At 44.4% G+C, this 20,473-nt stretch overlaps 1 protein-coding gene across 1 annotated transcript in view; it reads right to left on the bottom strand.

The window, feature by feature from the left end:
* The window catches only part of SLC22A15 (solute carrier family 22 member 15), a gene marked incomplete at both ends in the record, with an annotated part of 51,299 nt that overhangs the window by 12,283 nt on the left and 18,543 nt on the right, over positions 1-20,473 (bottom strand). Inside the window, 5 exons of the mRNA XM_084243787.1 lie at positions 1,511-1,651; positions 5,994-6,209; positions 9,743-9,872; positions 11,815-11,979; positions 12,634-12,766. Coding sequence (XP_084099913.1) covers positions 1,511-1,651; positions 5,994-6,209; positions 9,743-9,872; positions 11,815-11,979; positions 12,634-12,766 — 785 coding nt within the window. The remainder of the gene's footprint in view (positions 1-1,510; positions 1,652-5,993; positions 6,210-9,742; positions 9,873-11,814; positions 11,980-12,633; positions 12,767-20,473) is intronic.

Raw genomic sequence — 20,473 nt, 5'->3', positions numbered from 1 at the left:
GTATTTCGTCAGTCTGCCTGTTCTGTTCCCCGCTCTGGCTCTGGTGAATCCTCTCACCCTCCCGCACCTCTGGCCTGTACCCCGGTTCTTGTATAAATAAATAAATCAATCTTTAAAAAAAAATCTAAGCATTTAAATTTTTAAACATTGTAAACAAACCTCTCTCTTAAAAAGACAAATAAAAATATGTCTTGTTAGAATGTCAGAATTAAGTATTGCACACTTTTTTGGGAGAAATAATTTTCAAATAAAATCTCTAGCCTTGGAAGAAAAGATATTGGTATTAATAAGCCTACTGCCATTGGCCAGATCCTCTGTTAGGAGCTTCGATGCTACTTGTAATTTTTGTGACAGTTTCATCAGGGGAATTTATAACCCTGAGTTTAAAGACAGGCACATGGAGGCTTCATGAGGTGACATGTCAAGGCCATAAAACTAACAGGTGGCTGAGACTGGACTCGGGTGACTGCTGGACCCCGAAGGCGGGGTTCCTCCATCTGCTCAGGTTGTAATCCTAACTCCAGTGGGCAGCAGCTGACAACAAGGAAAGACTTGAATCTCCAGGTCATTCTGCTGGTTTAATAGTATCCAAGGCTTTCAAGTGAGAAGCACCATGTTAGGCAGGTACCTGGGGGGGGGTGCAATACTGTGGGGTGGCCCCAGGGGCAGCATCCTTGTTACACTTATGTGGGTGTCAGAGGGGTGCACCAGAAGCTATAACAGCACGAAGGAGGGGTGTTGGCATACTGGGGTGTAGGGACAGATTTCCGACCAGGATGAGAGGAAGCTCAGTCACTTAGGGGAGGTGCCATTGGAACACCCCCCAGAAAAAGCCTTCAACAGCACAGACCCAAAGCTGCCCTTCAATGCTCTAAGCTCAATATTCATGAAAATGGAGTCAAGCTCAATGCCAAAGGAATGTCACTTTTTGTTAAAATGATGATTTCTGGAGAATAAGAAATGTACCATCCAACTGATTCCCAGCTCACACAGATCAGAACTTTTAGCTGTCCTGATTAGGGACTAAGTTACAGATCTGGGGAAACTGAGGAAAGGGTAGTCTATAAAAGAACTTTTACAAAGCATTTCAAACCTGTGCCTCCTGACAGTGACCTTTAAGAAGGTCCCATGGGTCTTAAGAGGTAAGAACAGTCTCTCTAGAAGTGCTTTCAGTAAGAACAAAATGACAGTGATTAGGTGTTGGAGTTCTATCTACAGAGAGCCAATAAATAATCCCATCTGTTGAGTCAAGCAAGTTACATTACTCGAAAAACTTGGGTGGTTACACCTTTCAACGCTGGGTTAAAAACTGAAATCCTGTAAGCATGAAACCCAGGACGTACTGTACTAGAAGTGAATTCTGTTGTTTGGTTAGACTCGGAATTCTAATCACCATGGAGTAATTAATTAGCAGATACAGTGCACGGGCGAGAACAATGGTCCGTAGGTATTTATGGATAAGTGAGCCTGTGTATTCGATACAGTTCACTTCACTCCCAACTCTACTCACCATTTTTGGTTGATCAAGTAGATGCAGATAGGGTAAGATGGGATCTCTATGAGGCCAGACAGGGCCAGGTTGGCATAAATATTTCCACCTAGGTCACCTGCATTCAGAGTTAGGCCATAATAGACCAGGCTGCACACAAACCTGCAATTGAAGGTAAAAGACAAGAAGAAAAGACACATAAGAATTTTCCAGAGAGGATCCCATACAATGTGAGTTGTTGCAAACAGCAAGCCTGACCTCCCCACAAATCCTTCTCTCCTAATCTCAATCTCTGTACGAGGAACAAATGAAAGCTAAAAGGGCCTTGGACATGATCTGACCAGATGCTTCTAAGTGATGGGAAGCCCCCCCAAAAAAGAAAGGCATTGCCTGTGTTTTCATCAAGCGCTTCTGCATATTTACAGCAGACAGTGACCTTGCTCTTACTGTATTTACTTATTTATGCACACAAGAGCTGGGGTACAGGACAGAGATGCGGGGAGGGATGGATGATAGGACCCACCAAAGAAGAGGGGGGAGCAGAAAGTAGATTGACTGAAATACACTGCTGAAGGGAGCAGCGGGCTAGACAGGAGAGGTCTGCTGTGCCATGTGGGTTGCTCCCTGGCTGGCCAGGGATCGAACTGGTGCTGCAGAGGCTGCGGATTGCTTCAGGGTGTGGTGCTTAACCCCTTGCACTACCAGGGAGGCCCCTAATTCAAGAATTTATGGAGAGTCTCCCTGGTGGTACAAGGGGTTAAGTCTCAGCACTATGAAGCTACTACAGCATGAGTTGGATCCCCGGCCAGGGAGCTACCCACACGGCGCAGCAGACCTCTCATGTCTCCCCGCTGCTCCCCTCAGCAGTGGATTTCAGTCAATCCACCTGTTCTGCTTCTCACTCTGCCTCTGGTGAATCCTCTCACACCCCACATCTCTGGCCTCACCCCAGATCTTGTATGCATAAATAAATAAAATAAATCTTTCAAAAAAAAAGAATTTATGGAACTCTTGTTTTAGGCAATTGTTTTTATATTATCTAATTGACGCTAGAAAAGAACTCCCATGGAGAAAGCCAACAGAGGATGGCACAGGCCAGGGACGGAGAAGGTTCTAATGGTGACGGCCCCCTGACACCAGCCCCAGCCTCCTGCAGGTGCCCACACTGTGGACACCAGTCTTGGGGGAAGGAAGACAAGGTCCGCGGCAGATTTAGGAGCCTCTTGGGTCAACTGGAAAAGAGCCCTCTGAAAAGCCATTAAGTTACTGACACATGTCGATGCTGGAATGCTCCTGGGTGGCAGGCTGGGTGCCAGGTACGAAGCCGGGAACTCAAGAGCCCAGACACCAAGCCTGCTTCCCGCACTTGGGAACCGGGCAGCTCAGTAGCCCAAGTGCCTCCCAGAGGTGGCAGTTGGGACTCCCCCGAGCAGAGCCAAGGGCGTAAAGAAGTTCCGTGTCTAGGAAACTGCATTATTAAAACCAACCCCAAACAGAACAGAGCAAACAAAAATTACCTCCCGAAGCTCAGTTTCAGTTATAGCCGAACACATTCTGTAAACCATACATTTCTAGACAAAGAGTAAAACACTTGGGTTTGGAAGTTTGCCCATTTTTCTGTTTCGTAATTCACTTTAACAACTATTTATTAAAAAGAGGAAGTTCCCATTTGCTTCCCTTCAGTTTTTGTGAAAAAAGTCCAATGAGCTATAGCTAAGATGACAACAAATGGAAGAGAAATCTTTATTTCCGCCTCTGCCGAAACAGCACCGTGGGCCAGACCCTGGGCTTCAACAACCAAGGAGAAGGGGGCGGTGAGGAAGACAGAGAGACCCTCAGAGCTGACTGCTCAGGGCTCATCCCTGTGGGGCCAGTGAGCCCAGCAGCAGCTCAGCACTCCCGGCAACGCTTACTGGCTGGAGCCGCTGGGCTGCAGCCAGGAGATCGTGTTCAGACGGAAGGTGACACCAAGCTCCCCCGGGGCCCGAGGCGCCTTGTCACAAGCAGCAGGCCAAATAAATCAGAAGCCAGGCAGTTCTCTAAAGCATTTTAGAAATCTTCCCTACCTGCAATAAAGGCCCTCCCCTAACGTCATGGCATTCTGCATGGGGTGTGGGTGCCAAGTGTGTCAGGGTGTCAAGGTGTGAGCGTGTCAGTGTGTGAGTGTGTCAGCATGTGAGCATGTCAGTGTGTATCTACTCTGCACATAAATTATGTACAGAGCAATGACAACGGTAAAAAACACACACACCTGCTTTAGCCAAGTTGTGCTGGTGTCAAGCCTGGCATGGATAAGCAAAGCCGGTCCTGGACACCGAGGCTTTAGTCACCAGTAGGTGGAGAAAGGGGAGCAGAGCTAGGGAACCCCAGCCCCAAGGTCGAGACCTGCTCGCAGGTTACCGTGACGGCAGACCGGTCCTCGGGGTGTGCATAGACGCAGCTATTAAAATCATGGCAATCTTTTTATGGGTCCCAAAGAGAATTTAAAATGCATATTATTTATTTATTTTATTTTATTATTATTATTTTTTTTAGAGATTTATTTATTTTTGTACACGAGCTAGGGTACAGGCCCGAGGGTGAGAGGATTCACCAGAGACAGAATGGGGAGCAGGACAGGCAGACTGACTGAAATACACTGCTGAGGGGAGCAGCGGGTGAGACAGGAAAGGTCTGCTGCGCCATGTGGGTTTCTCGCCAGCTGGCTGGGATCGAACCTGCATTGCAGAGGCTGAGGACAGCTTCACAGTGCTGCGCTCAATCCACTGTGCCACCAGGGAGGCCCATTAAAATGCATGTTATTTAACAGTATATTTAGTGCAGCACAGAACTATTTTAAAAGATACTGGCATGGGAAATAACCAAAGGAACAGCTGTTGAACACAGAGGTATAATTTGACTCCTCAGTTCAGGCTTTCTTCAATGACAGATCCACAGAAAATATTTTAAAATTTTATAGCATCTTCAAAAAGAACAGCAACATGTGGAATGACATTGAATCTATTACCATGTATTTTAACATTCTGCGCCTGGGGGAAGACGGTGATTTGAGCAGAGCTCCTCTGGCTGCATGAGGCATGAAATAATCAGGGACATTTTCTCTGGCTCTGTCTAGTTTGTTTGTTCATCTATTTTGTTTATCCCCGAAAGGCCAGAATCCAAAAGCAATATGCTTGGAAAAAATAAAAAACTTAAAAACAAGAGGTAAGTAACCCTAACAGGTCACACGCTCTCTTCAGGCAGAGGGTCTGACTGTCTACATAACATGCAAATACAGTCTTAGGGTGCCCTCAGGACCTGAACGTCCTTGGGAAGAATTTCCTTTAAAATAGGTAGAACCTCAAAATTGCTAGCTTTGGCTTATATGGTTCCCCTCACCTCCATGCCTCCAAGCCTGTCTGCCACTCAGCATCCCTCACGCACCTGTGATGCTGGCACCAGGGGGAGCTGCAGGTGGTGTGACCTGGCGCTGGCCACGCAGACAGCAGCCAGGGCTTGGTTGGGCAGGAACAGAAAATCGTGACATACAAAAAAGATCCTAGCAGATTTCCTCAATCTGCTGTTCTTTTTAGCTTTATTCACAAAATTGGTCTCCTTTATTCCCGCAAGAAAATGTAGGTTTCCATGCAGGATTCATGGAAAATACACAACAACCACAGCACAGGAGTCCTTTAGGCCAGTAATTGTGATGTTTACATGCCAAACTGGATCCCGTATGTGTATGACCCTCCTGCAGAATGCACAGTATTAAAACACATGCACGCCACAAATTGCAGGTCCCACCTATCCATTTCTCCCCTTTCCACAACCTCATTTTGTAAAGGACCATCCTGAGCTAATCAAGGTGCTGAGAGGGCTGTGAGTGGGGCTGGAGGAGCCAAGGTGGATAATGAGGCTCAGAGAGGGCTGGTCTGCACACGTGGCTCTGGTCCATCATGCCAAACTCCCAGACCCCATGTGTGCAGGGACTGGCCTGTGAGCATTTAGGCCACCCCAGGGGGTCCGCAGAGGACACACACTGAGAATGTGCTATCCGAATGCTTGAGGCCCAAACCAAAGGTAGATACTTTCATTTTATTTTTTGTCTATTAAATTTATTTATTTTCTTACATTGTTCATTTTTGCTCAGTATTTTAAAGTCCCTTTTAAAAACTCTTCTGTTTCTGGCACACTTGCTTGTTTTTGGAGTGGCGGCCATGGGACAAGCTTACATGTTTGCATTAATCACCTCCTGATCCTAATGTGTTTCTGATCCCTACTTATACCACTTCAGTCAACCTGCTGCCAGGCACATCCTTTCTTCCCTGAGAAGGAGTTTAGGGCAAAAGCAGAAGTGGGCACAGGCAGGCCCTGCCGGGGGGGGGGGGGTAGCCTTATTTCTGTGAGATCAACCTTAGGCTAACAAAGAGCTACAGTTTTCTGTGACCCTGGAGAAGAAGCAGGTCACCTAGGACCGGTACGACCCGAGTGGGAGCTTAGCAGAACCGCCCCTGGATGTAATTACCAGATGAACATCAGGGTCAGCGTGTGCCCCAGCAGCACCCGGTGGCGGAACAGGTCCAGGATGCTGCCAGTCTCCTGGGCACCCCTGTGGGCCGGGTGTGTGAGTGTGAACGTAGACTTGAGCTTGCGGTTCCTCCTGGCAATGAGGTACAGAGCTTCTTCAGCCTCGCTCAGCCGACCCTGGGAGTATAACCAACGAGGTGATTCAGGAATGAATCTGAAAGAGATGTCATTAAAGGCTGTATTTCCATGTCGGTACATGTGCAGCGGAAGGAGACAACTCACTACACAGTATGTGGGCTCCATGCCAGCCTCCAAGCTTGAGCCTCCCAGAGGGGGCCACATCCACCAGGCTGGCCGTGTGAAGAGGTGGCCTATTTTTCGCAGGGAAACCAAAAACGTCCTTCCAAGTAGCAGTAAAAAAGGGAAACGTTATGCATTTGCTTTTAAGTACGCTGTAACATATGGAAGTTAAGCCAATAATACTGAATGATACAAATTCCTCTGTAAGCATGAGTTACAGATATGGTGCTAAATCACAGCCATGTGTTGTGAGAATAATGCTCTAGAAAGGGGCTTTTTCTGAAGTTTGGAGTTTGGAAAAAGTGTCATGAGAAGAAAAAAATTTTACGAAGTGTCTTTAATGTAGTGGTATGTTATTAAGAAGGTAGAGATTATTTTAAGGTTACATGAAAATGAAACAAGACTTGTCACATCTTAGGTACTCTTGAGGGTTTATTGCTTCAAAATACTCCAACCAGGTCACACGCTCACTTTAATGTGTCCTGGGGATATTTCCTGGTCCCCCAAGATCTTAAAGAAGAAAAATTATCTGTGACTTTCAGTTAAAACACGACAGTTATTTTACATGTAACTACAGAGTACTGAAGATTCAAATTGCCACTGATACCGTCAACAAGTTTTACGACTTAGATGTTCTGTGTCACAGGTTTGCATGCACTTCCAGAGGACTTCCCAAAGACAAAACTGTGGCAAGAACATAGAAGCCTTGTTTTACTAAACACAACAGAAAGTACCTTTTGATCTATTTTGATCTAATAAATTATTTGCCTAAATTGAAACACGTAAGAATAATAGTGACTATTTCAGGTGCTTTTTGGAATATGCTATATCCTTTGGATAAGGAAAGTGAGTTGACAGCAAATGCCAGAGAATTTGGAACTTCATGGACAGTCGATCAATAATCACTCATCAAGCACTTTCACTTTATACCAAGCAACATAAAAGGTGCTAAGAGAAAAGACAACAGAAAGGCAGAGATTTCCCCAGAAGTTCCACCACTGGGAAGAGAATATTTGTGCACATTTAATTGTCATCAAGACCTGAAACAAAGGTCTTCTGTAACAGTCTGAAAAATCCTTCCTCATTGCCAGGTGATCATTACTGCTGACACGCAGGTAAATAACCAGTAAGATACTGTCCTGTTGGAAGGTAGGTCAGCTCACCATCGACTGGATCAGCTGCTGCTATCTACAGGGCTGTATAGGAGGTACTGTGTAAACTAAGTCTATCCACAAAGAACATAAGAGAAGACCATACGGCTGAAGAAAGAATACTTGGGACAGAAAAATTATGAAAGTATATGGTAATATAAATTAAAACTCAAGTAAACTGGGAGGAGTGAGAAAGAACCAACAAAGAAATAGCTAAAACATTATCACTCATCATCCTTGGGTAACTTTAGTCATTCTTGCTTTCCCTTAAAGTTCCTTGTGTTTCAGAACTGTTATTGCTTAATATAAATCGCCTTTTAAAAAAAGATATATGTACTTCCATAGTTATTGCAGCATTATTTATAAAAACTAAGATGTGACAACAATCTGTGTTCAGATTGTGAATGAATGAATGGATTGAATGAATGAATGGATTGAATGAATGGATTTTAAAAGGTGGTAAATATACACACATACGAACAATGGAATACTACTCAGCGATAAAAAGGTGCCATCTTGCCATTTGCAACAACATGGATGGATCTTAAGAATATGATACTAAGTGAAATAAATCACACATAGAAAGACTAATACTGCATAATTTCACTCATATGTACAAAGAAAGCAAGCAAGCAAATGAACAAGGGAAAATAAAAACAGATATAGAAAACTGATTGATGGTTACTGGGGGCAGAAGGGTGAAGGATGAGGTGAAACAAGTCAAGGGGGTCAATTATATGGTGGTGGGTAGAAACTAGACTTTTGGTGGTGATTATGATGTAGTCCACATAGAGGTTGAACCCTAAAGCTGTATTTCAGAAACTGAAGTAATATTATAAATCAATGTTATCTAAAAAAATTATTTAAAAAAGGAGGTGGGGAGAAGGCTTTGGAGGAGCAGCTACAGCACTGAGCAGGAGGCAGAAAAACAGGAGGTTTATACCAGAATTACAGGCATCTTTGTGTGCCTAGGACACAGGTTATGGGGAACTGGAAGGGAGAAAATTAAGAAAGATAAATTGGAAGCCAACTGTGGGACACCTTATTCCAGGCCTAAAAAAATAAATACGTATTCCAATTTTCCATGTTCTCTTCTCTCTGTTTCCAATTTTTCATGACCTGAATTCATTTTCCAGTAAGTGGATGTCCCCATCTGGCACTAAGCAATAACCAACTCAGACTACATATTCAGAAAAAGCAAAGCAGACTGGCTTGAATCATTCATTGAATTCATTCTACTATGAGAGCCAGATTAGATTGAGAAGTATGAAATTTATGAACTACTTTAAAAGAAAATTCATTTATCGACCAATATTTACATGAATTCAAGGAACTATATTAGACACCCACTTATTCCAAAAAATAGAGTTATTAAGATGTTAGTTTCCCTCTCTAATAAAATCATTTCACCCATATTCCCATTGTCAAATACGCTCAATAAATTTTGCCTTTTTAAACACAGATGAACTATTTTTGCTATCTTCTTTTTTACACTTAATGATTCTCTTCAGTGAGAGTATGAAAACAGATGTCAGTTCAATCCCCACCAAATCTTAATTAGCAGAGCCTGAAAACTAAATTAAGGCTATTTGAATGAAAATTCTACAAGTGTCCAGCACTTTATGGTATGTAGGAAAATCGGTGCCATTAGCTGAAAGTTTTATTTATCCCAAGGATTTCAATGGTTAAAATTAGAGGGCTGATATCTTAGGGGAAAAAAAAACTTTCATAAGCACATTAAAACTTGTCGTGAAATAAGCCTAAATGAGTGCCTCGCTTTACAAAATTTTGGGCACCTTCGAGCATTTACTGCACTGTGACTCACTGCTCTGAGCTCACACACTCCAGGGATTGCTCCCATATCTGAGAATCTTCCAGAGCCCTGAAATGATACTCATCCATGGGATAAACAGTTGTGGCTACATTTTTCAAATGAATAGATTGTGCCCCAACACATTCCTGAGCCACACACACAGCACCTGATCTGCTCCAGCCTGAAGATCTTTATGCGTCAAGCTTTAGATTAAATGAGAAATGTCAATCCTGGGTCGACAGCTAAGGTTAAAATGCAGTCTATGGAGAGGTCACTTTAAATAAGGGATACCTGCATTCTGAATTAATTAAGCATCTCTCTTCCCAGGCTGCCAAGCATTGGAGCGCTTGTGGAATTTAGTTCTTCACCAAAGTCAGTGCAGGCAACCTCCTGAAAGGGAAGAACGCCGCTCATTGACCCTCATCCTCTTAAGTTGTTCCTTCTACTTAGTAAATTAAAACCCCAAGAGGAAAAACTACTTACAAAGATAAGAGAAAGACCACGGTTCCCTGCAGGTTAACCAGAACAGCGAGGGTCCTCCAGGAGCGGATGAAGTATCCCAGCAGGGCATACTGGGCGATGCCCACTGCGAAAAAGAGGCCACCGATCGATCCTAATTCAGAGACAAGAGCCCAATTACTGGAGAAAGCACCATCTGCACCATGGTTTCCAACCCAGATCCCAGAGCCAGTTCCTTCCATGCGAGATGTCAGCAGAAAAGAAAAACCTGCACAAGTACCAAGTGTCAGATGATAGAACTAGAAGAGGCCAGCAAGCTGGTGAGGAAGGAAGTACAGGTGAAAACAAACTACCTGCGGTCAGGGTGGATTTGAAGGGTCTGCCCAAATGCTCTCTGCCTTGACTGTTGGGCTGACATCCACCTGAGCCCACACTGAGGCTGGGAGACTTTTTTTTGCTACACGGCAACAAGGATTTCAGGGTGTGAGATTATTGCAATTCTGACTTCATCTTTATCACAGAGGCTGCCACTGAAATTCTCATCTTAAATCACAGCAATTCCCGTTGTCTTTCCCTACCTAATTTATTACCATGGGGTACATGACGTCTCATGTTTATCTGGGTTTTGTCGGTCTCTCCCATCTAGAATATAAGCTTCATGAGTCATGGATTTTTGTTAGCATACTGATAGGAAAAAAAGCAATCCCTGCAATCGTGCTGGGGCCTGCATTTCTGAAATAAACACTGAGATAGGTATTAAGATGGGCTATTATGTCCAGCATCCTTGTGGCTTCGGCATTTCTGACGCACTTTCTATAGCTGCTTCTGTCACTAGTTGTAGTGAAAATTGCTATTTCTTGAGCTTTAAGCCTTTATAGACATTGTCCCCACAGCAGGTGCCATTATTAGCACAAACTCAAGTTAGGAAATAGCTCAAAGAATTTGGGGGCAGTGGCGTGAGGACAGAGCTGGGGGGCAGGGACCAGGTCCCCTGCCTGGGATGGCAGCCTCCACCCTGTGCCCATCTCTCTCCCACCCCAGCTGTGGCAGGCAGGCTTCTGTAGGCCTCTCCAAGCCAAGGACTTTGCTGATCTATGATGAAAATTTCCTGCAACGATCCTGTAAGACAAGTGCTTCCTTCTATTCCTGTGTATCAACGACCGATCTTAACAAAAGGACATACTGGGCTTCAGAGACACAGTATCCTTATCCACAAAATGAAGGTAGAAATTCTTGTAAGTTCTGCGAATATCAGAGGTTAGTCAATGTCTCGGGTGGTACCAGGCATGGATAGATGCTCAGAAATGGGAGCTGGCACTGTGCATTAGTTCTAAAGAAAGACAATGGTGCTCTCATCTCTCTCCTTCTGGGACATACTTCTGTCAGTCACACGGCCAACTTGCTTCCCGTGTTTGTACAAGAACACCAGCAGTACTCAATGAGCACCAAATGAACGACAAGCAAAACCAAGTTATCGCTGCTGCAAACATTAGAGTGCACGTTATTTTCAGTCACTGACTTTTTAAATCATTTCTTTGACTTTTAAATCATTTTAAAATCATTTATTTCTCAAATCATTTCTTCTACAACAATGTAGTTTTGAGAAGATGATTAAAAACAATACAAAGCATGGCCTCAATTCTGCAACTCAAACACTAGAAACACAATACAAGGGTACTCTGCTGCCTTGAATAGCACAAACCAGAAAGGCCAATGAGACAAGGATTCCATGAAACATGGGAGAAGGTTCTGGGAAAGGAGTTTCTAGTGTTTGCTATCTTTGCACTGCTTTTCAGTTTAAGGTAAAAATGCAGTTAGCAACTTTGAGGAAAGCAATGCTTTCCCAATAATCCTAAACCACCAGTGTGGTGGGGGGAGCTGAGCATCTGCGAGGCAGGCCCCTGGGGAGAGTCCGCAGAGGGACATGAGCAAAATGACTCATTCAAGGTCATACAGAACAAACTCAGGAAAGCAAGTATAATAGTTGGACAGAGAACCTCAAGTTCAAGCACATTTTTCGACTCTAGGATTAAACTGGTGGTCTACGGGTTTTCTGAAGCCGCAGCCACCCCTTGTTTGCACGGACTGAACAGTACCTGCCAGTGCCCAGTAGGCGGTGCCCACGCACTCGTTGAGCAGGACAAAGGCCACCAGAGACATGCCGCCATTCATCATGCCCACCAGGAAGCGAGTTACTGCGAAGAACTCATAGGAGGGGGAGAATCCATTTGCAATAGCAAATAAGATGTCAAGAGCAAAACCTAGAAAGGAAGGAGCAGTAGTCAGTCATCCAGAGACAAAACAGCATTTGATGAAAGTAATAAATATTCATTCGTTTGTAAAGAAATCTGTAAGCTAAAATTTTCTGAACTGTTTTCTTTTTTCAGCTTTTCTGAAAAACTATAAAGAAAACCTGAAATTCCCCTTTTTTATTACAGTTGATGGCTGTCAATCACGCACAGTTCTCAATTAAGAACAATAACGTTAGTGATTGAAAAATCCCAGCTCCTGGCTCACTCTCAGCGTGTCAGGAGAACCATTCTGAATCTTACAAAGTGCATTTGAAGGGACTCAACACAAAAAACAGAAAGACCTGGACCCAGAAAACCGTCGTCATCTTTGTTGTCCTTAGAAACAGGATGTAAGTGAGAATCTGGGGGTTACACAAAGCGCCATCATCTAGGAAAAGCTTACGTTGCCATGTCTGGCCGTCACCAGGTGTGTCGGTCACATTAACATCCTTGGCCAGAATTAACCTTGGCTGAAGCTTGGCCTCTTGCCAATATAATAAAAATCAGTTCTGCGTCCACATGGCAATTCCGTGGGAACCTTCAGCAAGGAGCCCCTTATTATTTCTCTGAGAACCCCAGGGAGTAAGTTCTCTTAGCCCGGTCAGGAGTTCGCTGACAGGTTACCTGTGAGAAAGACTTTTTTCCTTCCGAAGCGATCTGAAAGCTGACCGAAAGAGATGACTCCCACAAACACACCGCTGAAGAAAAAGGAGCTGACTGCACTGACTTTGTACGACCGGTTGGCAATTAAAAACCACTAGAGGAAGAAAAAATAAGAGACTTTTAGGTCACAAAATAGATGGGTTGAGCTAGCTGTCAAAAAACCAAACATACAACAACTTTTCCATTGCAATATCTCTACCACATCAAATTATTATTATTATTATTATTTTGCATAGAACTGGGGTATAGGCCAGGGGCAGAGGGGGTGAGAGGATTCACTAGAGACAGATTAGGGAGCAGAAAAGGTGGATTGACTGAAATACGCTGCTGAGGGGAGCAGCGGGCGAGACAGGAGAGGTCTGCTGCGTCACATGTGGTCCCTGGCTGCCATATCACCCATTATTAACTAGAATTCAGTACAGCGCCCACTTTGGATAACAGTCAAGGTAATTTTGTCTTCAGAAATGCTAGAAATTTTTTATTATATTTTTTATTCCATGTTATCACTATGACATACTCTCATAATCTTTTATACACATCTTATCACAGCACTGAACATAGTATAGAAAATCATTTATGTGTCTACTGACTAGGCCCACGTCCTGACTCCTGTGTTGCTTGAGATGAGGTGCTGAGTCCCATTCATGTCCATTTCCCTCTCAGCTGATGTCCTACATGGCCCATAGGAAGTGATAAATGAAATATCCTTTTCCTAATATGTTAATAGTTTTAATCTCTTGAGTATTTTTCTCAAAAAAATTAAATATATGATCCAGTAAATCCACTCTGAGAGCAGTCATACATTGCCTAGTTGACAATGGGCCAAATGCACAATAGTGGCCCCAATAGCCTCTCCCATAGAGCTTGGTGAGCAGCAGACTATACCACATAGGTTTGCATACACAATCTGTGGTATTCACACAATGACAAACTGCCTAATATTGCATTTTTTCAGAACACATCTGCCTTGTTAGGTGGCATGACTATATATACACAAAAGAAATGAAAGCAAGGATTCAAACAGATAATTGTAGACTAGTGTTTATTGCAACATAATTCACTATAGCCAATGGTGGGCTCAACTCAAATGTCCAATCACAGATGAATGGATAAACCAATGGTGTGTGTGTGTGTGTGTGTATACACATATGCAATGGAATATCATGCAGTCTTAAAGAGAGAATGGATAAACTTGAGTACATTATACTAACTGAAATCAGCCAGACATTAAAGGACAAATATTACATAATTCTATTTATATTAGTGTGATATAGTGATTTATAATAAGAAATACATGTTTGGAAAGGGTCAGGAAAAAGATAAAACTTGCAGGCAGACAACAGATCTGAGGCATACAGCAGGGCAGGGGCACAGACAGGGCTCAAAGCAGGGGAAGGAGGAGCACAAGGGACTGTGGTGATGGGTCATGGGGTGTGTGGTGGTGGAAGAACTCTGGGGGCTACACCTGAGGGGAGATATCAAATGCTGTCTAAAAATGAACAATAAAATTTTAAAAATAATGTGTTTGGTCTTTGTCCATATAGCTCCTGAAACTCTTACAATTTCCTATGTAGGAACCATAGGAGCCTCAAAAAAAGCTGTAATTAAAAAAAAAGAGCCATAGGGGGACCTTCTGCGATAATATTTAGTTTTGTTCCCTGTTTCTGAAATAGATCCAGAGCTGCAACAGTGAAGTGGGTGTCTTTTGTTATTCATAAAGGCCCCTTTCAACCACCTTGGGGTCATGTTAGTGAGGTGATTTCTGGAAAGTCCCTACAGACAGAACTGGTTGCCAGGGCGGCGCAAATGCAAGAGGGTTGGAACTTGTGCTCCCATCCCTCCAGGCCTCTGGGGAGGGGACAGGAACCCAAGATTGAATTCAATGACCAGTGGCTGAGGATTTAAATCAATCATGATTTTGTAATACAGTCTCCATAAAACCCCCAAAGACAAGACTTCAGAGAAGTTCCAGTTACTGATGGAGGAAGAGCAGAGAGCCCAGGACAGCCTGGAGCCTTGCGCCCCCAACAGGAGGGTGAGCACAAGGGAACATGGGGATGGTTCATGAGTGACATGGAGGTGGGAGAACTATGGTGACTACAACGCTGTAAGAAAAAAATAATTAAAAATAATAATTAAGTAAAGAAAGAAAGAAACCCTATGCTCCTTCCCACATACCTTGCCCTACTCCCTCCCCAAGCTTCCAGAACCTTCTCTGACTCAGAGCACAGCTGCCTTTCCTCCTTGGTCTCCTGCACGGATAAAGCCCTGACAAGGTGGTTTCTGGACATCTCTGTGCAAAACAAAACAAATAACTCAGGGTTTGGAAGATAAACACGGCCACTTTCCCTCATTCAGGTGCTTGACTTGCAGATTCTCTGCACCTGCAATTCTGAGCAAGGTTCATTAACCTGCTGGCCTCGCCCTTCCTGGGCTGAGAGTGAGGACCAAGCACCACTACCCTTGGAAAAGGTGAGCAGGAGGCTCCCCGAGGCAGTCATTTAAATAAGGGAGGGTGATGGAGGCAGTGGGACAAAATTGCAGCATGCCTCAGATGTGTTTTCATTTGTTTATTTAATAAATATTTTATTAGCTTGCTAACAACTATTCTAAAACCTGGGGCTACAGATGTGAATGAGCCAGGCATGGTCCCTGCCCTCGTGGGAGTAAGAGCCATCTGATTAAAATAAACTTTAAACAAGTGAACACATAGGGAGAGGCCAGTGGGAACCTCTTCAAATAAGGTAATCAGGGAGGGCATCTCAGGGGAGGTAACATTTGTGATCTAACTAAGTGATCAGTGATGAGAAGCTGCTGGGGGAATCTGAGGACAATCCTATGGCCCGAAGAGGAGGCCACATGCGTGTGTCCCTCCAGGGTGGTGGAAGGGAACAAGGAGGTGAGTGAGATTAGATCACAGGGGGCCCTGGGCCAAGGTAAGGAGCAGGGGTTCTATTCCAGGGCAAAGGGAAGGTGTGGGACTAATGGGTTTACGTCTCTAAAGGTCACACGGCCACCCTTAGAGAAAGCATCACAAGAGGAAAAGTAGGACAGCGATAGTCGAGATGCTGGTGGCTCACGCGTGGGTGGAGCAATGGTGACAGAACCACGTGGACTTGGGATGTATTTTGAAGGCAACACTGGCAGGACTTGGTGATGAAGGAGCTGTGAAGGCAGGAGGAGAGGAGGGAACAGTCAAGTATCTCACTAGCTGTCAACTCCTGCCACTCAGTGGACAGTGCTGACCGTTCCTGGGAGGGTGAAGGCTGCCCGGGGTGTTGGGGGGTGCTGGGCCCGAGTTGGGTCTGACAGGCAGAGGTTGAGAAGCTTATCAGACATGCAAGTGCGGAGGCCACTTGTTCTGAAAAATGCAATATTAGGCAGTTTGTCATTGTGTGAATACCACAGATTGTGTATGCAAACCTATGTGGTATAGTCTGCTGCTCACCAAGCTCTATGGGAGAGGCTATTGGGGCCACTATTGTGCATTTGGCCCATTGTCAACTAGGCAATGTGTGACTGCTCTCAGAGTGGATTTACTGGATCATATATTTAATTTTTTTGAGAAAAATACTCAAGAGATTAAAACTATTAACATATTAGGAAAAGGATATTTCATTTATCACTTCCTATGGGCCATGTAGGATGTCAGCTGAGAGAGAAGTGGCCTCAAGGTAGAGGATGTAAAGGCTCCTGACCCGTACGCGGGAAAAAGGGCTCAAACAAAAACAGGAGGGTTGGGGAGAGCAGGTCCCAAGGTCACAAGAAGAAACCTGACGCACAGAGGAAGAGGGAGTCGTGGCTGTCAAATGCTGCTTTAGAAGTCAAGTAAGAAAAGGGCCAGAGATGTAGATTTGCAAACAAATGGACACTTTACAGTAGCAATTTCAGCAGAGTGAGGACGGACAGAAGTCGCGGTGAAGAGGGTAGGAAGACTGGGGGAGGCTGAGGAATTACAGACAGCAGGATGGACAGGGAGGCCCCACAAGCAGGGTTGTGCAGGGCAGCCATGAAACGGGGTGTCATGGGGGCAGGGATACAGGGTCAAAGGACACTGGCTTGTTTTTGACATGTGTACATGATCTGGGGTGAACAGCAGAGGAGGTGCACTTGCAGGAGAAAGTCTTCCCGAGTGGAGAAAGCAGAGGGGTTAGCCCTGTGCTCACAGCTTCAGAAGGAGGAGGGCAGAATGGGGGTTCAGAAGCAGGCAATGAAGGCACGCCCGCCTGATGGCCTCCTTGTCACGGAAATAGCAAGGCAGTCACCAGTGACGGGAGAGGAAGAAGAGGGTGTTGGGAGTTTAAGGAGGAAGATGACGAGGGACCCTCACAGGAGTGGGGTGCGGCCCCCTCACAGGAACTGCAGCAGAATCCCACCCGACCATGAGAAGGCGAGCTTGAACTTGGCAGTTGGCATTTTTTATGAGGCGGAGGTGAGCAGTTGGGCGTCCGCAGAGCTGGGAGTTCCCCAGGAGCACTACAGAGGGCAAGAAGCAGCAGGGACTTGTGGGGATCTGCAAAGGAGTGATTATCGTCATGGTGGAACAGAAGCTGGGTAAGAAGAAAACGAAGACGTGAGGATGACAATGAAGCAACGTCGTCACCTTCAGGAATCCTTAACCTCTCTGTGCTTCTCACTCCTGCCCTAATTGACGTGGCTGTCTCCTCAGGAAATCACTGGCTGAAGAGGCTCTTTCTCAACTGGAGGCTGCTTTTCCCTTTAGACCTGAGAGGCCGAAAAGGGAGTGGATGACCGACCTTCAAAATCTCCAGCCCAGCTGACATCACATCATCAGACTGGGGCCCTCGACCTTTCTATGGCAGAGACGTAAGTGTCTTCAGAAACGTCCTCTCTCCTTTCTTCCATGGTAACAGGATGCGTCCCTGGGCACACGGCCACCCAAAGGGAAGAAGAAATGTCCGAGCTTCCCCACAGTGGGGCTGGCCACAGTATCAAGGTCAGCACAGTGAATACAAGCAGAAGCGTCGCGTGGTGGCTTCCGGAAGTTGTCTTAAGATGGCTGCTCTGGCCTTTGCCTGTTTCTTATATCTCACTGGTTAGGATGTTCACCTGGAAGCTGGGGCTCCCCCTGGAACCAGGATGAAGATGGCCATATATTGGGGTGACAAAGTCAAAGCAGAAGGATCTGGCATCCCTGAGGATGCTGGGGTAGACCAGGCCCAGGACTGGCATATTTTATAGGTTCTCCAGATGATTCTCAAAGGCAACCAGGTTAAGAACCTCTGCCCAGAACCTTACCACCCTCAATAACTGCATCCACCCTGAAATTGTGAATATCCCACTCACCCTCAGCTCACCACCACTGTTGCCCACTCATCTCCTGCAGTACGCAAGCTCCCAGCATTCAAGGCCCCAGTCACCACCAAGCTCAAATGTACAACCAAGTTATCAGAAAGAATGAGCCACGTTCGCATGCCCTGATTTAAGGATCTGTGAAGGAAAGGGTGTGATACACTTTACAGTTCCATGTAAGATTTTAAAAGTTCTGAAATTTGAAGGAGAAATTCTGTTTTGTAGCATTTTGGATATAAGGAGAGTGTGTGGTAAAATGGTCAAGTCATGAGGAAGGCCTAAGGTGATGATGTTTTTCTGGGCTGAAAACTGAATCAAATATTAGGCATAAGGTTGGCCTAGGAAGGAGAGGGCAGCATTTATTACGGAGATATCCCTTCTCTTACAATGACTAAAAAATAAGGCGTCATGGACTTATTTTGCACACCTTGAAGTTCGAACGCTCATTGTTACATTTTCCATGTTCATAATGCTTGTTTTAGTGTTTTCATGCCTTTAAATCTGACCTGCAACATTAGCCTCAATTATCCTGTGCCTCTACCTCTGCTCCTCTGTCTACACCACAGGATGTACAGGCTCATTCTGGTCTGTTTTGCGTTTAATTAAAAAGAGCCACTAATGCAGCCATCCCACCATCAACCACCCTGCTGACCGCATTTGAGAGCTTCTCAAATCCATCGGAAAGTTGCTAATCTACTCTTCCCCACAACTGGACAGCTATCAAGTTTTCTTTAGAGGAATGAATGATGATACCAGTTTTTTTGTCAGCCCCGCAAATCCTTTTTTAAAATACACTATAATGTGCAACTGATGTACTAACTCAGCTTATTGATTGCAGTTGGCATTAGATGGAAGATTTAGGCACGAGGGGATGTCTGACCAGAAAATACCAAATTTTAATTCTCAGACTGCCAGTTCTAAGTATCAAAGCAATTTCTAGTAATTTTTCTTCATGTCAATGCTGATTGGGTTAATGCGTCTCCCTGTATCTCCTGGAATAGATTCAGAAACTGATAGCAAAATGGAAAGTCACCGCTGGATTTTTAAAATGCAAATTAGGCAGCGGGAAGCTGGAGCCCAGGAGATCTCCTTGACAGATCTAGGTGAATGAGCCACCCAAACACCAGGGGCCCAGATCATGGGTTACCATCAGCTTTCCACACTTACTCCCCTCCCCCAAACAGATGAGATTTTAAATGTTTTATTTTCGATTTTTGAAACTTTTCAAATATAGTTTATATATTTCTCACACACCAACTATGAAAGCTAAAGGGTTTTATTTTGTAAAATCCCAGACAAGTTATACCAGTGATTTCTATACTGTCTGAGAAAATGTACTGGCCTAAACTATTAAAGTTTTGGAAAGAGGGCATGCACCAGACCAGATTCAATTGCTAACTCATTTTTTTCTTGTGCCTTTGGCAAATACTTGGTACCAAAGTAAAACCCAAACCAGTATATATCAGAAATTAAACTATTTTAAACCTAAATACGATGACTGTGATATTCACAAAAAGGTTTTTCATGAGGCTTTAATTTTAAGAAATAAATTTATGTCACTCAAATCCTTAATTGGCTTGAGATGATTAAAGTGATGACTGTCTCATTATTTTCTTATATGACAAGTCAAATTCTAAAGCTACCTAATGAATATTCTTTTTATACTAATTTATTTCAAGTTGAAAAATCACTTGCAAATTGAAAAAGCAAGAAATCTACTTTTCTTCTCCCATGCCGTAACAGAAAGGGAAGAATCCAGAGACAAAATATTGTCAGTCTCAGTTGATCTGGCTAAAGCTACTTTTGTTTCACAACTAACAAGTGTAGCTTATTTTGCTCTATGCTAACCGCAATCACTAAGCTGGGTTAGTACATAAGTTGCACATTATACTGTACTTTCAAGAAGGATCTGAGGGAGCTAACATTAAAAAACTGGTATCATCATTCATTCATCTACAGAAAACAGACCTCGGAGAAAATCAGGCACAATTTTCTGCAGACTGACACCAACAGCAGGTGCCTCAAATATAAAAGATGAAAGGAACATAAATATTGCAAATGCCAGTGTGAATCAGAGCCAGGTGGCACCCAGGGTCTTCCAGGTGGCACCCAAGGCCTTTCAGGTGGCACCCATGGCCTTCCAGGTGGCACCTAGGGCCTTCCAGCTCTTAAAGAGGGAAAAAAGCAGCAAGCAGGAGTGAAGAGAATTGAGGATACTATTGATTAGTATTAATGAAGCAACCAGTAGGCTTTTTGTTGAGCAACTGGATTCTTACTGCTTATAGGCTGAGAATAAACCGCATCTCCCTGGATGGGATAAAGGACTGGCATATGTCAAGGAAAGTTATTCCAGCTGCAATACAGAGAGTGGACAGAGGTGGCAGTTACTGGTGTGGGAAGCCCCATCAAAGGTGATTACAGTGATTTAGGTCAGACCGGACAGGGCCGGGGCCTCAAACAAGAGGATGGTCTCAAGCTGGATCCAGAC

The sequence above is a fragment of the Talpa europaea genome (assembly GCF_964194135.1).
Source record: "Talpa europaea genome assembly, chromosome: 9".
Taxonomy (NCBI): domain Eukaryota; kingdom Metazoa; phylum Chordata; class Mammalia; order Eulipotyphla; family Talpidae; genus Talpa; species Talpa europaea.
The sequence above is the reverse complement of the archived record's forward strand: the minus strand, read 5'-3'. Positions and strand labels throughout refer to the sequence as shown.